This window comes from Muscardinus avellanarius (genome assembly GCF_963383645.1).
Source record: "Muscardinus avellanarius genome assembly, chromosome: 15".
Classification (NCBI taxonomy): Eukaryota; Metazoa; Chordata; class Mammalia; order Rodentia; family Gliridae; genus Muscardinus; species Muscardinus avellanarius.
The window spans coordinates 30,749,261-30,763,086 of NC_137801.1; the positions used below are offsets into that span (position 1 = coordinate 30,749,261).

Here is a 13,826-nt window from a genome sequence, read left to right on the forward strand (position 1 = left end):
TGATATTCTCGCAAACAAGTTGGGATACCATATAAACACACTATCCCTTATGGGATGGAACTTGCAAACTGTTTCAATATGAGGTTTCCTCCTGCATTAGAATGTTAACTTAGTGAGACCCTTAGCAACTTAGCAAGATCCTGTCTCAAAATTTAAAAAGGGCTGGGCGTGGTGGCACATGCTTGTAATCCCAGTATTCAGGAGGCGAAGACTGGAGGATCGTGCTTCGCGGACAGCCTCAGCTACTTAGCAAAGGAGAGGAGGTCACAAACTTAAGCTGCCACTAGAAAAGAAGAAACTTTTTATAGGAAAGCAGCTAAGGTGGCAAAAGAAGATATTTAAGGCAAATTTGATGGCAAGAAATTTTATACTACTCCTTTACAAGATAAAGTTTTAATAGCCTTTGCTTTTCTAATAATCAGTAGCTTTGTAGGAGGGCTTGCTTTGTTTTGTTTTCTGCTTAAATACTATGCTTTAAAGAGGTTCCCAAACTGATTTGGCTTCTTGCTCTCATTTCAGAAAAAAAGTATATAAATTCAAAGCTGTAGTGATGAATTTGCATTATGTTATGTATCTATATTTCTTTTCAGTACCTTCTAAGGGACAGTATTGCCCACTTTGGGAACCTATGCGAGCTAAAACATTATTATGACACATTTATTAACAAATGACTGATTTTTTATTTGTGTGCCAATACCCCAAACTAAATCACCTGCTCTAACCCCAACATTTGCACAATGATCCAGAGACCTACCCCTTGATAACAAGTGTTCTTCTCTCTCCCATCTATCATCAGTGGAAGGAGTTAATTCCTCTTAAGGCTAACACGAAGGCAGCAGGCTTTACACAAAGACATCTTAGCCATAAAAAGAGGAGGCAAACTCATTCAACCACAGAGAGAAGAATGAGAATTTATCCCTAACATTTCAGGGAGCACCTTCCCTGTATAGCGGTCACATGGAGCTTGCCCATAAATTCCAAGCAAAATTGATGAACCATAGTCCTGCATTCTAGAAACCCCAGAAGGAGACAGATGCTTCTCTTCTGTCCACAGAAAGGCAAGTAAATAATCTGATTTTTAGAAACATTAAAGCTTTATGCTTACATCCTTTAGGATGAGGCATGTGAAAAAGAAAAACTTATTATATGTGTAGTAACACATGAGTTTTTTGGGACTCTTTGCAGATAGAATGATATACAAATAATGCTCTGGGATGGAACCCAGGGGCATTCTACCTCTGAGGTACACCCTAGCCCCATTTTAATGCTTTATTTTGAAACAGGGTCTCACTGAGTTGCAAAGGGTCTCACTAAGTAGCTGAGGCTGTCTGTGAACCAAGATCCTCCTGTCTCAGCCTCCCAAATGCTGGGATTACAAGTGTGTGTCACCAGGCCCAGCCCTGGGATTCATTTTACAATGAAACGTCCATAACGTGACATTCTTTTTAGGACAATTAAATACCAAGAAACTTGTGGAATTTTCATAACCTATGGTAAAACAAACTTCAATCCCTAAGTGTCATTACATATTCATTATATATTCTTTACTCATAGATTTTGGCATCTTACTTCTATGTCCTTCCCTCTATGATTTGCACATGCCTGTTCACTTGTGGATAATATAAGAGCTATGTTTACCAAAGTCATGTTCTCAGCTATGACAAAAATGGGGTAAGATTAAGTTATTACATCATCATTTCATACAGTATATAAAACTGCTACCCAGGTACAGTGACACATGCCTGTAAACCCAGTTACTTGGGAAGCTGGGGCAGGATGATCTCAAGTTCAAGGTCGGCCTCAGCAACTTAGCAAAATTCAATAAATAAATAAATAAATAAAACTGGGCATGGTGGTGCATGTTTATAATCCCAGCATTGAGGCTCTCTGCAACTCTGTGAGACCCTGTTTCAAAAAAAAGATAAAAAATAGGGCTGGGGATATAGCTTAGAGGTAGAATGCTCCTGGGTTCCATCATCAGTAACACAAAAATAAATAAATAAATAAATAATAAATAAATAAATAAAATAAAAGAATGGCGATATAGTTAAGTGGTAAGACATAGCTGAGTTCAGCTCCTAGGATCAAAAAAAAGGAAAAGAAAGACAAAAGACAGAAAACTGCCACAATTATATTTTCAAGACAAAACTATTATTTGGTTTCTCTCTCTTTTTTTTCTTTAAAAGAAATTAAGTAGAAATCTTATTGTTTCAGAATTTATAGAAGACAACTACTGATAGCCTCACATTCTTCTTACCTGGCAAGCTTTTGCTATTATATCTGATGGTGTGTCTTGTGAGAAGGCTGGTCTTAGAGCAGCTCCCACCTGGGAAAGTGAATAAAGCACTTTATTTTTAGATACAAGCATTAAGTACAAAGCTTCTCTGTGAGATGAAAATTCACAAAACATATCTTTGTTCCTTTTCATTTCATTGTTCCTCTTCCACCACCTCTCATCTCTTTTCAGTTGAATAAACTCAACCATATCATTTTTCTTTGCTTTCTAGAAGGTTATCATTATCAAATATACATGAATGCTATACTAAATAGATAATTAATGTTGTTTGTTTTTTTCTGTGTGTTTTTAATGGGATTTTCTGATAGTAATGTTATCAGAGATAACAAAAATGCTATTCTTTTGTGAGTTTTTTTCTTGTCTACAGCTTTCTGATCACATCTCTGATATCATATAACTCATGAGCAAATAAAAAACTGCTATTCTGTTGTGGGTATTTATATATATGTATGTGTGTATATGTAGGTAGGTATGTATATGCATGTGTATGTTTGTGTGTGCATATATATATATATACATACACACACACACACACACACACACACACACACACACATACACACACATATACATACTTTTTTGTACTGGGAATTTAACCCAGGGGAAATCCTACCTCCAAGCTACAATACCAGCCCTATTTTATTTACTTATTAATTAATTTATTTTTGAAACAGTGTCTCACTTCGTTGCTGAGGGCCTCATTAAATTGCTGGGACTGGGCACCAATCTGTGATCTTCTTGTCTAAACCTGCCAAGTACTGGGATTAAAGGTATTAGCCACCAAACCCAGGGCATTCTACCTCCAAGCTATACCTCCAGTCCTATTTTATTGTTTTTTATTTATTTTTATTTTTTTTTAAACAAGGTCTCACTAAGTTGGAGAGGGCCTCACAAGTTGCTGAGGCTGGCCACAAACCTGCGATCTTCCTGTTTCAGCCTCCCAAGTACTGGGATTACAAGTATGGTCCATCAATATAAAGAATAAAATTAGGAGCCAGGCACACACTTATAATCCCAGCATTCGGGAGGCAGAGACCAGAAGATCACGGTTCACAGACAGCCTCAGCTATTCAGCAAGGCCCTTCACAACTCAGTGAGACCCTGTTTCAAAAAAATAAAAGACAAAAAAAATAAAAAATAGGACTGGGGGTGTACCTAGGAGGAAGAATATCCCTGGGTTCATACCTGGTACTGCAAAAAGAAAAAAAAAAGAAAGAAAAAAGAAAACAAAAGAAAAAGAATATAAATTAAGGCTGGGGGTGTAACTCAGAGGTAAAATGCCCTGGTTCGATCACCAGTTCTGGGGGAAAAAAAAAAGATTTTATATATATATACACACACATATACATATACATACATACATATATATATATATATATATATATATATATATATATATGTCACTAAAAGACCTCAGAGACCATTTCACCTCAAAAAGAGATGTTTTAAAAGACTGCTCAAGCTGGGCTTGGTGGCGCACGCTTGTAATCCCCACACTTGGGAGGCTGAGACAGGAGGATCGCACAGGTTCGAAGCCAGCCTCAGCAACTTAGTGAGGCTTTCAGCAACTTAGTGAGACCCTGTTTCCAAATAATATATAAAAAAGGTCTGGGAGTATAGCCCGGAGGTAGAAAGCCTCTGGGTTCCACTCCCAGTACCACCAAAATAAATAAATAAATAAATAAAAGACTGCTCAAAATATTAATTTATGTATTGTGGCTATGTTAATAAGTAAAGGAATATAATCTTTAGTCAGTAGATTTAATATGCATCAACTAAATAAAGGAATTAGATGTTGTCATCTCAGTTGAGATTTCTTCTCTGACAGAGATCCGGTCACCAAAAATATGAAGAGTAGTTTGGAAATGGACCAAGAGGCCCTCTCAGGGACTAATGACACAACGCAACTAATCAAGTTGCTGGACCTTATCCTATACTGGAGGAGAAAAAGAATAAAATGAATGAGGTTATTGGGTCAACTGACAAAACAGAAATATGGCAGGTTATATAAAAGTAGTAGATCAATGTTGAATTTCCTGAGGTTAATAACTGGTAAGTGACTACACAAGCCATTGTTCTTGTCCTCTGGAAATACAAACCAAAGTATTTAAGGGTAAAAGTACATGACTTAAATAATTTTCTTTTAAATAGTTTAGGAAAAACTTGTGTATATATGTATGTACGTAAAAGAGAAAGACAGATGGGGGTATGGAGGGAAAAAAGAAAGAGAGTCAACATTTAAGCAATGAGTCAAAATTAACAACTGGAAAATATAAATAAAGGTATCAAATAGTTTTTATACTATTATTGCAAATTTTTAAAATTTGAAATTATTCCTAAAAGTTTTTAAAAAGATCTCATTCTGTGAGGGAGCAAACAATTAATTGTATATAGGTTTTCTTTAGTCAGTTGGACTAGATACTCTAACTTCCTCTTCGATACATATGACTGAAAAATATTACGCATAGGTTTAATTTTGTGTATGAGCACAGCTTTCAGATGAGATGTCGTATATCTGGAACCAAGATTTTGGTATAGTCACAATAAAAAGACATTTCTACTGTGCTTGCTAACATAAATTTTTTAACCTTTACCTAAGCCCCCATTGCTAGGATTAGTTTATTGTGCCTCTTTTGAAAAGCCGGGTGGTGATGGCTCACACTTGTAATCTCAGTGTTTGGGAGGCTGAGACAGGAGAATCCGGGTTCTCAGCCACCTAAACTACTTAGTGAGGGCCTCTGCAACCAGTGAGACCCTGTTTCAAAAATAAAGAATAAAAAATTGGGCTGGGGGTGTAGCTCAAAGGTAGAATTCTCCTGGGTTTAATCCCCAGCAACACACACACACACACACACACACACACACACACACACACACACACACATGGTATAAATTTCTGGAAAAAAACAAGTTTATATCTATTTAAAATGAAACAAAAATATGTCAAAAGTATCTAATTCTTTCAGTAATACATTTAGCTGCTATTTATTAAGAGTTAACTAATCCTTTAGTATGTAAGAGGAAATTGTTCTTTACTTCTAAAAATACTTATTAAAAATTGGCGTATTTTTTAAAAAGGCAGCAGATTCACAATGGTCCTTTGAATGTTCCTCTTAAATTTTAAGTGGCATGGCTAAATATCTAAACACAAGACTGGAAAACTAGTCTGGAATTTCTATTCCACTTTTATCACTAATATGCGATCACAACTTAAAAATAGTGACAACAGTTTGACACTATTATTATTTCAATTATGAGTTAACTGGAAGAACAAAATAAAACATGGAAATAAAGATAGCTATGAACTACACATGAAATAAAGAGAGTGTAGTCCCAAATTCATTCCTCCAGGCTCACTTCTTTAATGATCCCTCAAAAGATCATTTTTAAGTTTCTAAGTAAACAGAAAATCTCACATTAGCCTGATACTGCTCGAGAATGACATGACCCGGAAATTCTGGCTCAGGTACAGATGCAAATTTCTTGATAATGTCTTCAAGGGCCTGGAGCCCGGCCATCCGCAGCTGGTTGCTATGATCGGTTGCAGCCATGAATGCCATGCGAATCAGGTCAGAGAGGTGAAGTACTAACAGGTCATCTAAAAACAAAAATAGAATGCAAAAAGGAATGCGCTCAAAAATTACATAAAATTACATAAAAATGTAAAATAAATGTCAGATAAAGTACTTACAAGCCCCATGTTTCATGATTTTTTAAAAAGAAAAACAACAAAGATAATCTTTCAAGAAAACTTTCAAACAGGGTGTGGTGGTGCAGGCCTGTAATCCCATTATTTGGGAAGCCAAGATAGGGAATCACAGGTTTGAGGACAGCCTTAGCAATGTAGCAAGATTCTTAGCAACCTAGCAAGACCCATTTAAAAAAAAAAATTTTGTTTTTTAAAGGAGCTGGGAGCCAGGTGTGGTTGTAAACACCTGCATTCCCAGTTACTTGGAAGGCTGAGACAAGAGGGTTGCAGGTTCAAGGACAGCTTAAGCAAGTTAGGGAGAATGAACAATCTAGTGAAACCCTGTTTCAAAACAAACAATTAAAAACAAAAAAAAAGCTAGGGTATCCCTGGCTTCAATCCTCAACACCACACACACACACACACACACACACACACACACACACACGAAAAGAAAAAAGAAAAGAAAATAAAGAAAGAAAATAAAAAGAAAGCTTCTGTATCGGTCTTCCAAGAACAGCAAGAACAGTGGTAAACTTTTATAAAGTATGTTAACACAGGATGACTACAGAATATACAATGACATCTGAAGAAAAATACTTGATTAATATAACTTTCCCCAAGTGAGTATGTAATTCTTTAAGAAGAGGGGAAGGCAAACATTTTATATAAAGGACCAGATAGTAAATAATTTTGGCTTCGTAGGCCATATCATCACATCTTATTACAACTACTTTAGAAAAACTAAAAATATAAAAGCAGACTTAAGATACACTCTGGAGGCAGAAAAGAATAAATATCAATGCATAAAGGAAGAACTTGTGAAAATCTCTAAGCATGCAGGAAAAGAACAAGAAGATCTGAGCAAAGAAAACAGTTGAGACGTGCAAACAAAGTCAACCTAAGAATTTCTGCTATTCCTTAAACATAGTATGCACACTTATGATTCCATAACTTTACAAACTCTGTGATCTCCTCTACTTAAATTAATTCACTATGGTAAAGCAAAATAAAGGTACCCAAAGCGTCCATACCTTAGTCCTTAGAACCTGTGAATATGTTATCTTACAGGGCAAGAGGGACTTTGCAAGTGGAAATTAAGGTTATGAAGCCTCAAACAGAGATTATCATAAATTATCCAGTTGGGCCTTCTCAATTCACATGAATCCTCAAAAGCAGAGCATCTGGGCTGGGGAGAGCTCAGAGGTAGAATGTCCCTGGGTTCAATCCTCAGTACCAGAAAAAACAAAAAACAAACAATCTAGCTTCAGAATAAACTCTTCTGTGAGCTCTTCTCTGGCTCTTCAGGAAACGAATGGCACTATCTTAATGTTCCCCAAGGACTCTATCACTACTGGGACACAACATAATCCTGGACTCATTAAAGCTGCCTTTATGTCTTCTATGATAGTACTTGTCCCAGAATATAGATATAATTTTTCTTATTTATATATCCCCAATGTATAGTATAGGATTCAGAAAATATTTGCTAAATAATGACATGAATAGAGACCATGTACATATTATACTTTGATTGTACCCTATATTCAGATTCACATTTTATACATTGTATATTCTATTTTAATTTTTGTCTATTTTAAAATCTATTTACAAGCCAGGCATGGTGGTGCATACTTGTAATCCCAGGATTCAGGAGGCTGAGACCATATAGGATCATGGTTCCCTTCGCAACTTAGTGAGACCCTGTTTCAAAAATAAAAAGACTAAAAAATAGGGCTGGGGGCGTAGTGTGGAGGTACAATGTCCCTGGATTCCATCCCCAGAACCACACACACAAAAAAAATCTATTTACAAGCTCTGCTGCTTTTTTACAAGATGAAATAACATGAAAAACACTTTTAATTTATGGATTTCCATATTGTCAATGCATATAATTTGCCTTCAGATATTTACAAAATGACAAGGGGATGAAGAGATAACACAGCACAGAATAATAAGTCTCTTTCTTTCTCAGCTTCTCTGGGTCTCAACTAGAAAAATGAAGATTTTGAAGGAGGCAGGATGATCATTTTGTGAATTTCCTATAATATCTGATCTAGAGAACATCTGGTATAAAGAGCTTACATAAGATAAAAAAAAACAGTGAGAAGTTCCAGAAATAAATAATTTTCACCTTTCCAAAAATACTTGGTAGGCCAGACGTGGTAGTGCACGCCTATAATCCCAGTATTCAGGAGGCAGAGACCGGAGGATCATGGTTCTCAGACAGCCTCAGCTACTTAGACCCTTTGCAACTCAGTGAGACCCTGTTTCAAAAAATAAAAAGACTCAAAAATAGGGCTGTGGTTGTAGCTCAGAGGTAGAATGCTCCTGGGTTCCACCCCCAGTACCACAGGGTAAAATAAAATAAAATAAAATAAAAAACAAAAAAACCCTAGTATTTCTGAAATCTGAGAGTTTGGAATCTGCCATAGAATTCACAAATTTTGACAGTATTCATGACTAGTGATTGCAAAAATAGCTCTATTTATGTTCCTTAAAGTTTTATCATCTCTTTTATAATGAAGTGCTAAAACTAGGAAACATAAGTTACTGCCATTTTTATCCTTGGAGCTAATGATGAGATGGATGGGTGGAAGGATGGATGGTGGATGGATGGATGGATGGATGGATAACTGCCATTGTTATCGTTAGAGCCAAAGATGAAATAAATAGATAATTTGTAGATGGACTGATGGAGGGATAACTATCATTGTTATCTTTAGAGCAAAGGATGAATATATAGACGGATAGATAGATGGATGTATAGAGAGATAGAGATATACATGTGTATTTGTATCTGTCTTTGGACACCTTCACTTATTTTGAAAATAGGGATGGATAATATGTAAGGAGGCTAAAAACTAAGGTAAAAGGCAAAGCAACTTATATTACATGAAAGGCACAGCCTAAAGCATGCTACATAACAATAAAATATCTCAAGCCTATAAAAATACTTCAGGGAAAAGAAGTACTGGCTTTAAATTTACTTGTAGGGTTTCGTAGTTTGGCAGAACGTGCCATAGCAAGATCGAAGTGAGCCTGGTCTGCATTTTCACACAAATTGATGATTCGACACAGGCAATCAGCAGCAAACACCCGAGTGGCCCACCGAGGCGCCACGAAAGGCTTTGATTTATCGTCTTCGCCTAGTGTGGTAAACATGGTGTCATCGTCCATCTCATCTTTCTTTTCAGATTCTTCATCTTTTCCACTACTTAAGGGAGTTGCAGTGCTCATATCTATAATAAAAATAAAGAATACAGTAACACCTCACACACAGAAAATATGTTGCTCTTAAAACAGCATTCATTCTTACTCTGGAAAATAAATTGGCAAGCTTTTTGGAAAACAAGCAAAAACTGAGGAGAGGATAACATAAATTACTTTTGTGTAAATTACATTTATAAATTTCAGTAGTTTTACATACTAATTTGTATACAGATTAACTTAGATTTTTAATATATGAAAACTGTGTGAACTTTCAAAAAATTTGAAATCCATTTCCAAAAAACATAGAAAACTAGCCAAGCATGGTGGCACATGCCTGTAATCCCAGTACTTGGAAGGCTGAGACAGGAGGATGGTAGGTTCAAGACAAGCCTCAGAAACTTAGCTAGGCTCTATACAACTTAGTGACACCCTGTTTCAAAATAAACAAGGCTAGGGATATATCTCAAAGGTAAAATGTTCCTGGGTTCAATCCCTAGTACCAAAAATAAACAAACAAAAATCCCCCAAACAGAAAGCTTGTTACTTGGTAAAATATTTAATCTTCAACATTTTATAAGAATGTATAGATTAAAAATTATTAAAACCTTTTTTTCCCCCTCAGCTTTGGGGATTGAACCCAGGCCCTCATACATGTTAGGCAAGCCCTCTAATGCTGAGCTACATCCCCAATCCTTTCTAAAATTTTATTTTAAAGCTGGGCATGGTAGAGCACGCCTGTAATCTCAGCATTTGTGAGGCAGAGACCAGAGGATCGCAGTTCACAGACAGCCTCAGCTACTTAGTGAGGCCCTTTGCAAGTCAGTAAGACCCTGTTTCAAAAAATAAAAAAGACTAGTAGGGTGTGGTGGTGCACACTTGTAATCCCAGCATTTGGGAGGCTGAGACAGAAGGATTGCAGTTCGGAACAGCCTCAGCTACTTAGCCCTTTGCAAATCAATGAGACCCTGTTTCAAAATAAGGAATAAAAAATAGGGCTGGGGGTGTTGCTCAGAGGTAGAATGTCCCTGGGTTCCATCCCCAGTATTGCAAAATAAAAAAAAAATAAAAATAAAAAAAATTTGTTTTGAGGCACTAAATTGCCCAGTCTGGCTTAGAACCTATTATGACCCATCTGCCTCAGCTTTGTAAATAGTAGCACCAGGACAATACATTTAAATATAAACCTAGCCAGGCGTGGTGGCGCACGCTTGTAATCCCAGCATTTGGGAGGCTGAGACCTGGAGGATCGCGGTTCGCGGACAGCCTCAGCTACTTAGTGAGGCCCTCTGCAACTCAGTAAGACCCAGTTTCAAAATAAAGAATAAAAAGTAGGGCAGGGGGTGTAGCTCGGAGGTCAAATGCCCCTGGGTTCCATCCCCAAACCCGCAAAAAAAATTAAAAAATAAAAAATAAATATAAACCTAGATTTTATTTGTATATCTATATCTATGTGTTAAAAGTAAAACAGTTTTCATTATTTTAAGAACATATATTCAATACATACCACTAGAAGCTGCCAGGACATCTTTACAAAGCATTAGCCAATGGGACAGTTTTTCTACTGCCAGCGATGAAAGCATATGTCCCAACGTGTCATGAATGTCAGAACATAATTTTCGATCCGTCTCCCGATCGAGCATCCCAAAAAGAAGTCCCTCAAGACCAGTTTCTGTTATATTAACCCCTTGGTGCCGGCAATGGATATCACTTCGAGAACTAACACCAGGTGCAAAAGAACTGACATCTGAAAAGTAATTTTTACAAATGCATTTGCATGAGACTTTGCTATATGCTAAAGGCTAAGGAACAAGTTTTACATGTAAATTCACCATAGCAACAAAACCAGCTACCTATAAATACAACTTAACTATGATCTCTAGTTTACATATATTTAGAATTAAAATTTAATCCAATAATAAAGATAAAACCCTGGCTTTAATCTGATTACTCTAGATATTTGAAATGTGCAAGTATTTATACAGGACAGAATGCTGACCAATGGGAGAACTTACTGGCAGCGCTGCTCTCTTTGTCCCCTGCGTGTTTTGCTAGGCTCATGGCATAAGCACATACTTCAGCTGCTTCTCTCTGTGCAAGCTGCCGCAGACACGCCACAGCTGCTCGTCGAAGTAGCAAGTGGGAACTGCACAGGTGAACCTGTAAAACATAACAATTTTAGGCGATTTTTTAAAGCTGTAGTTCCTTAAAGTGATTTACCTAATGAACATATGAACACCTTAAATATGAAGAAGCTCCTCATTTAACAACCCTGGTTGTTTAATATATCCAAATAATGGCATTTTTGGCAAAGTAACAATGCCAATATAATACACAAAAATATAGTAGCCAAAATAACTGTGACAAGATCTGTGCACTAAAGCTCATACAAACTAGGTGAAAATTCAGAAGGATTTTTGCACATTTTTTTTTACACACATTTCCACTAGACTTTGACTTCTAAATTTTTAATGCTGGACATGGTGGTGCATGCTTGTAATCTCAGTAGGTAGGAGACAGGAGGATTGAAGGTTTGTGGCCAGTCTCAGCTACATAGTGAGGCCTTCTGCAACTTAGTGAGATCCAGTTTCAAAGTGAAAAATAAAAAACAAAGCTGGGATGTGGCCTGGAGATAGAATGCCTGAGATCTACCCCCAGTTCCACAAAAATTAAATTAATAAATTAAAAATAAATAATTTTAACTACATAGAAATGATATGTAGTGAATGTAAAGATAGGGGACAGAGTGTATAGTGAGAACTGAAAGCAAAGGAGAGTATTAAAATGGAAAAATAAAATCAAGCAAACATAAACACCTGCAAAGAACTGCAAATAGCATCTGATATAAAATTTTTTTTTTTTTTTTTTTGGTGGTACTGGGGTTCCTGGAAGCCCTTCTACCTCCGGGCTCCACTCCCAGACCTATTTTTACATTTTTATTTGGAAACAGGGTCTCCTAAGCCAGCGCGTGGGGCTGGCTTCGAACCTGCGCGATCCTCCTGTCTCTGCCTCCCAAGCGCGGGGATTACAAGCGTGCGCCACCACGCCCGGCATCTGATATAAAAATTTTTATCTGGAAGTCCTTGAATCAATAAATACACCAACAGACAAAGCAAACTATGAGAAACAGTATGGCATAGTCGTTAATAACTCAGGCTCACATGTCAGTCTGAGTTTGAATCCTGCTCTGCCACTTATTCCTATGTGACCTTTTATTTTTCCCATGTGTAAAATGAGAATAGTAATTTTTCACAGGAATATATGGCAAATAATATGAGTGAATTCAAGTAAAATATCTATCAGTAGCTGGCACATGGTAACTGCTTAATAAATGTTAAATATTATCATTATTATTATAAATCTGACTCATCAAGAAAATATTAAATTTTGTTCTGTTTTCCTTTCTTTTCTTTCTGTTGTACTGGGGATGGAACCCAGGGGCTTTCTACCTCCAGGCTATCCTCCCAGACCTTTTTTTTTTTTGCAGGTTGGGGGATGGAACCCAGGGACATTCGACCTCAGCGCTACATCCCCAGCCCTATTTTTTATTTATTTATTTATTTTTTTGGTGATACTGGGGATGGAACCCTTCTACCTCTGGGCTACACTACCAGACCTATTTTATATTTTATTTGGAATCAGGGTCTCTTAAGCCAGCAAGGCTGGCTTCGAACCTGTGCAATCCTCCTGTCTTCGCCTCCCAAGTGTGGGGATTACAAGCATGCACCATCATGCCTGGCTTATTTATTTTGAAACAGGGTCTCACTAAGTTGCGGAAGGCCTCACTAAGTAGCTGAGGCTAGCTGTGAACCGTGATCCTCCAGTCTCAGGTTCCTGAATGCTGGGATTATAAGTATGCACTACCCTCCCAGACCTATTTTATATTTTACTTGAAAACAGGGTATTACTAAATTGCCGAGAGCCTCAAAGTAGCTGAGGCTGACTTTGAACCTGTGTGATCCTTCTGTCTCAGCCTTCCAAGTACTGGGGTTACAAGCGTGCACTTCCACGCCCAGCTTTCTGTTTTCTTTTTAAGCAATGAAGTGAGTAATAGTTTTTTTTTTTTTAATCTCAGCCACAAATGATGAGAATGGAGTAAAATATTGTTTGTAATACATCGCCCACTTCATAATGCTAAATGTTTTATTTTTACAGCATTTGAAACTCAAGATATGATTACATAAAGTAATATAATCTATACCAAGTATTTAAAAAAACAAAATATAACAGAGAGGAGAAAACCTGACATTTTGTCAACAAAGTGTTTTAGCTACCATTTATCCGAAAGTAAAACCCATATTTTCAAACTTTCAAATACCCTATAGTTAGAAAGCTTAAACATGGTCATATCAAAAGGGAAGTACAAATAACTTAGTTTCTCAGAGTCTTTCCTTTTTTATCTGTACAATGGGGAAAATATCTACCCTGTCTATCTTAAACTACAGTAGTAAGACTCAAATGGCAAAACATACATGAAGTACAATATTAAAATTTAATGAACACTTACAGAGAATTCTAAGAAAATACTCAACAAATGTTAACTGGAAGAGTCAAAACAAAAGATGACATTCTACAATTTACAGTGTTCTCAAATTCTCCATTTCAGTGATTCTAAGGTGTACTTTTCTTTCT

The 13,826-nt window shown here is 36.7% G+C and overlaps 1 protein-coding gene across 1 annotated transcript in view; it reads right to left on the minus strand.

Annotated features, from left to right (window-relative positions):
• Window positions 1–13,826, minus strand: part of HEATR5B (HEAT repeat containing 5B) — a gene marked incomplete at both ends in the record, with an annotated part of 101,753 nt that overhangs the window by 37,044 nt on the left and 50,883 nt on the right. Inside the window, 5 exons of the mRNA XM_080711065.1 lie at window positions 2,258–2,326; window positions 5,713–5,894; window positions 8,975–9,226; window positions 10,702–10,941; window positions 11,210–11,354. Coding sequence (XP_080567191.1) covers window positions 2,258–2,326; window positions 5,713–5,894; window positions 8,975–9,226; window positions 10,702–10,941; window positions 11,210–11,354 — 888 coding nt within the window. The remainder of the gene's footprint in view (window positions 1–2,257; window positions 2,327–5,712; window positions 5,895–8,974; window positions 9,227–10,701; window positions 10,942–11,209; window positions 11,355–13,826) is intronic.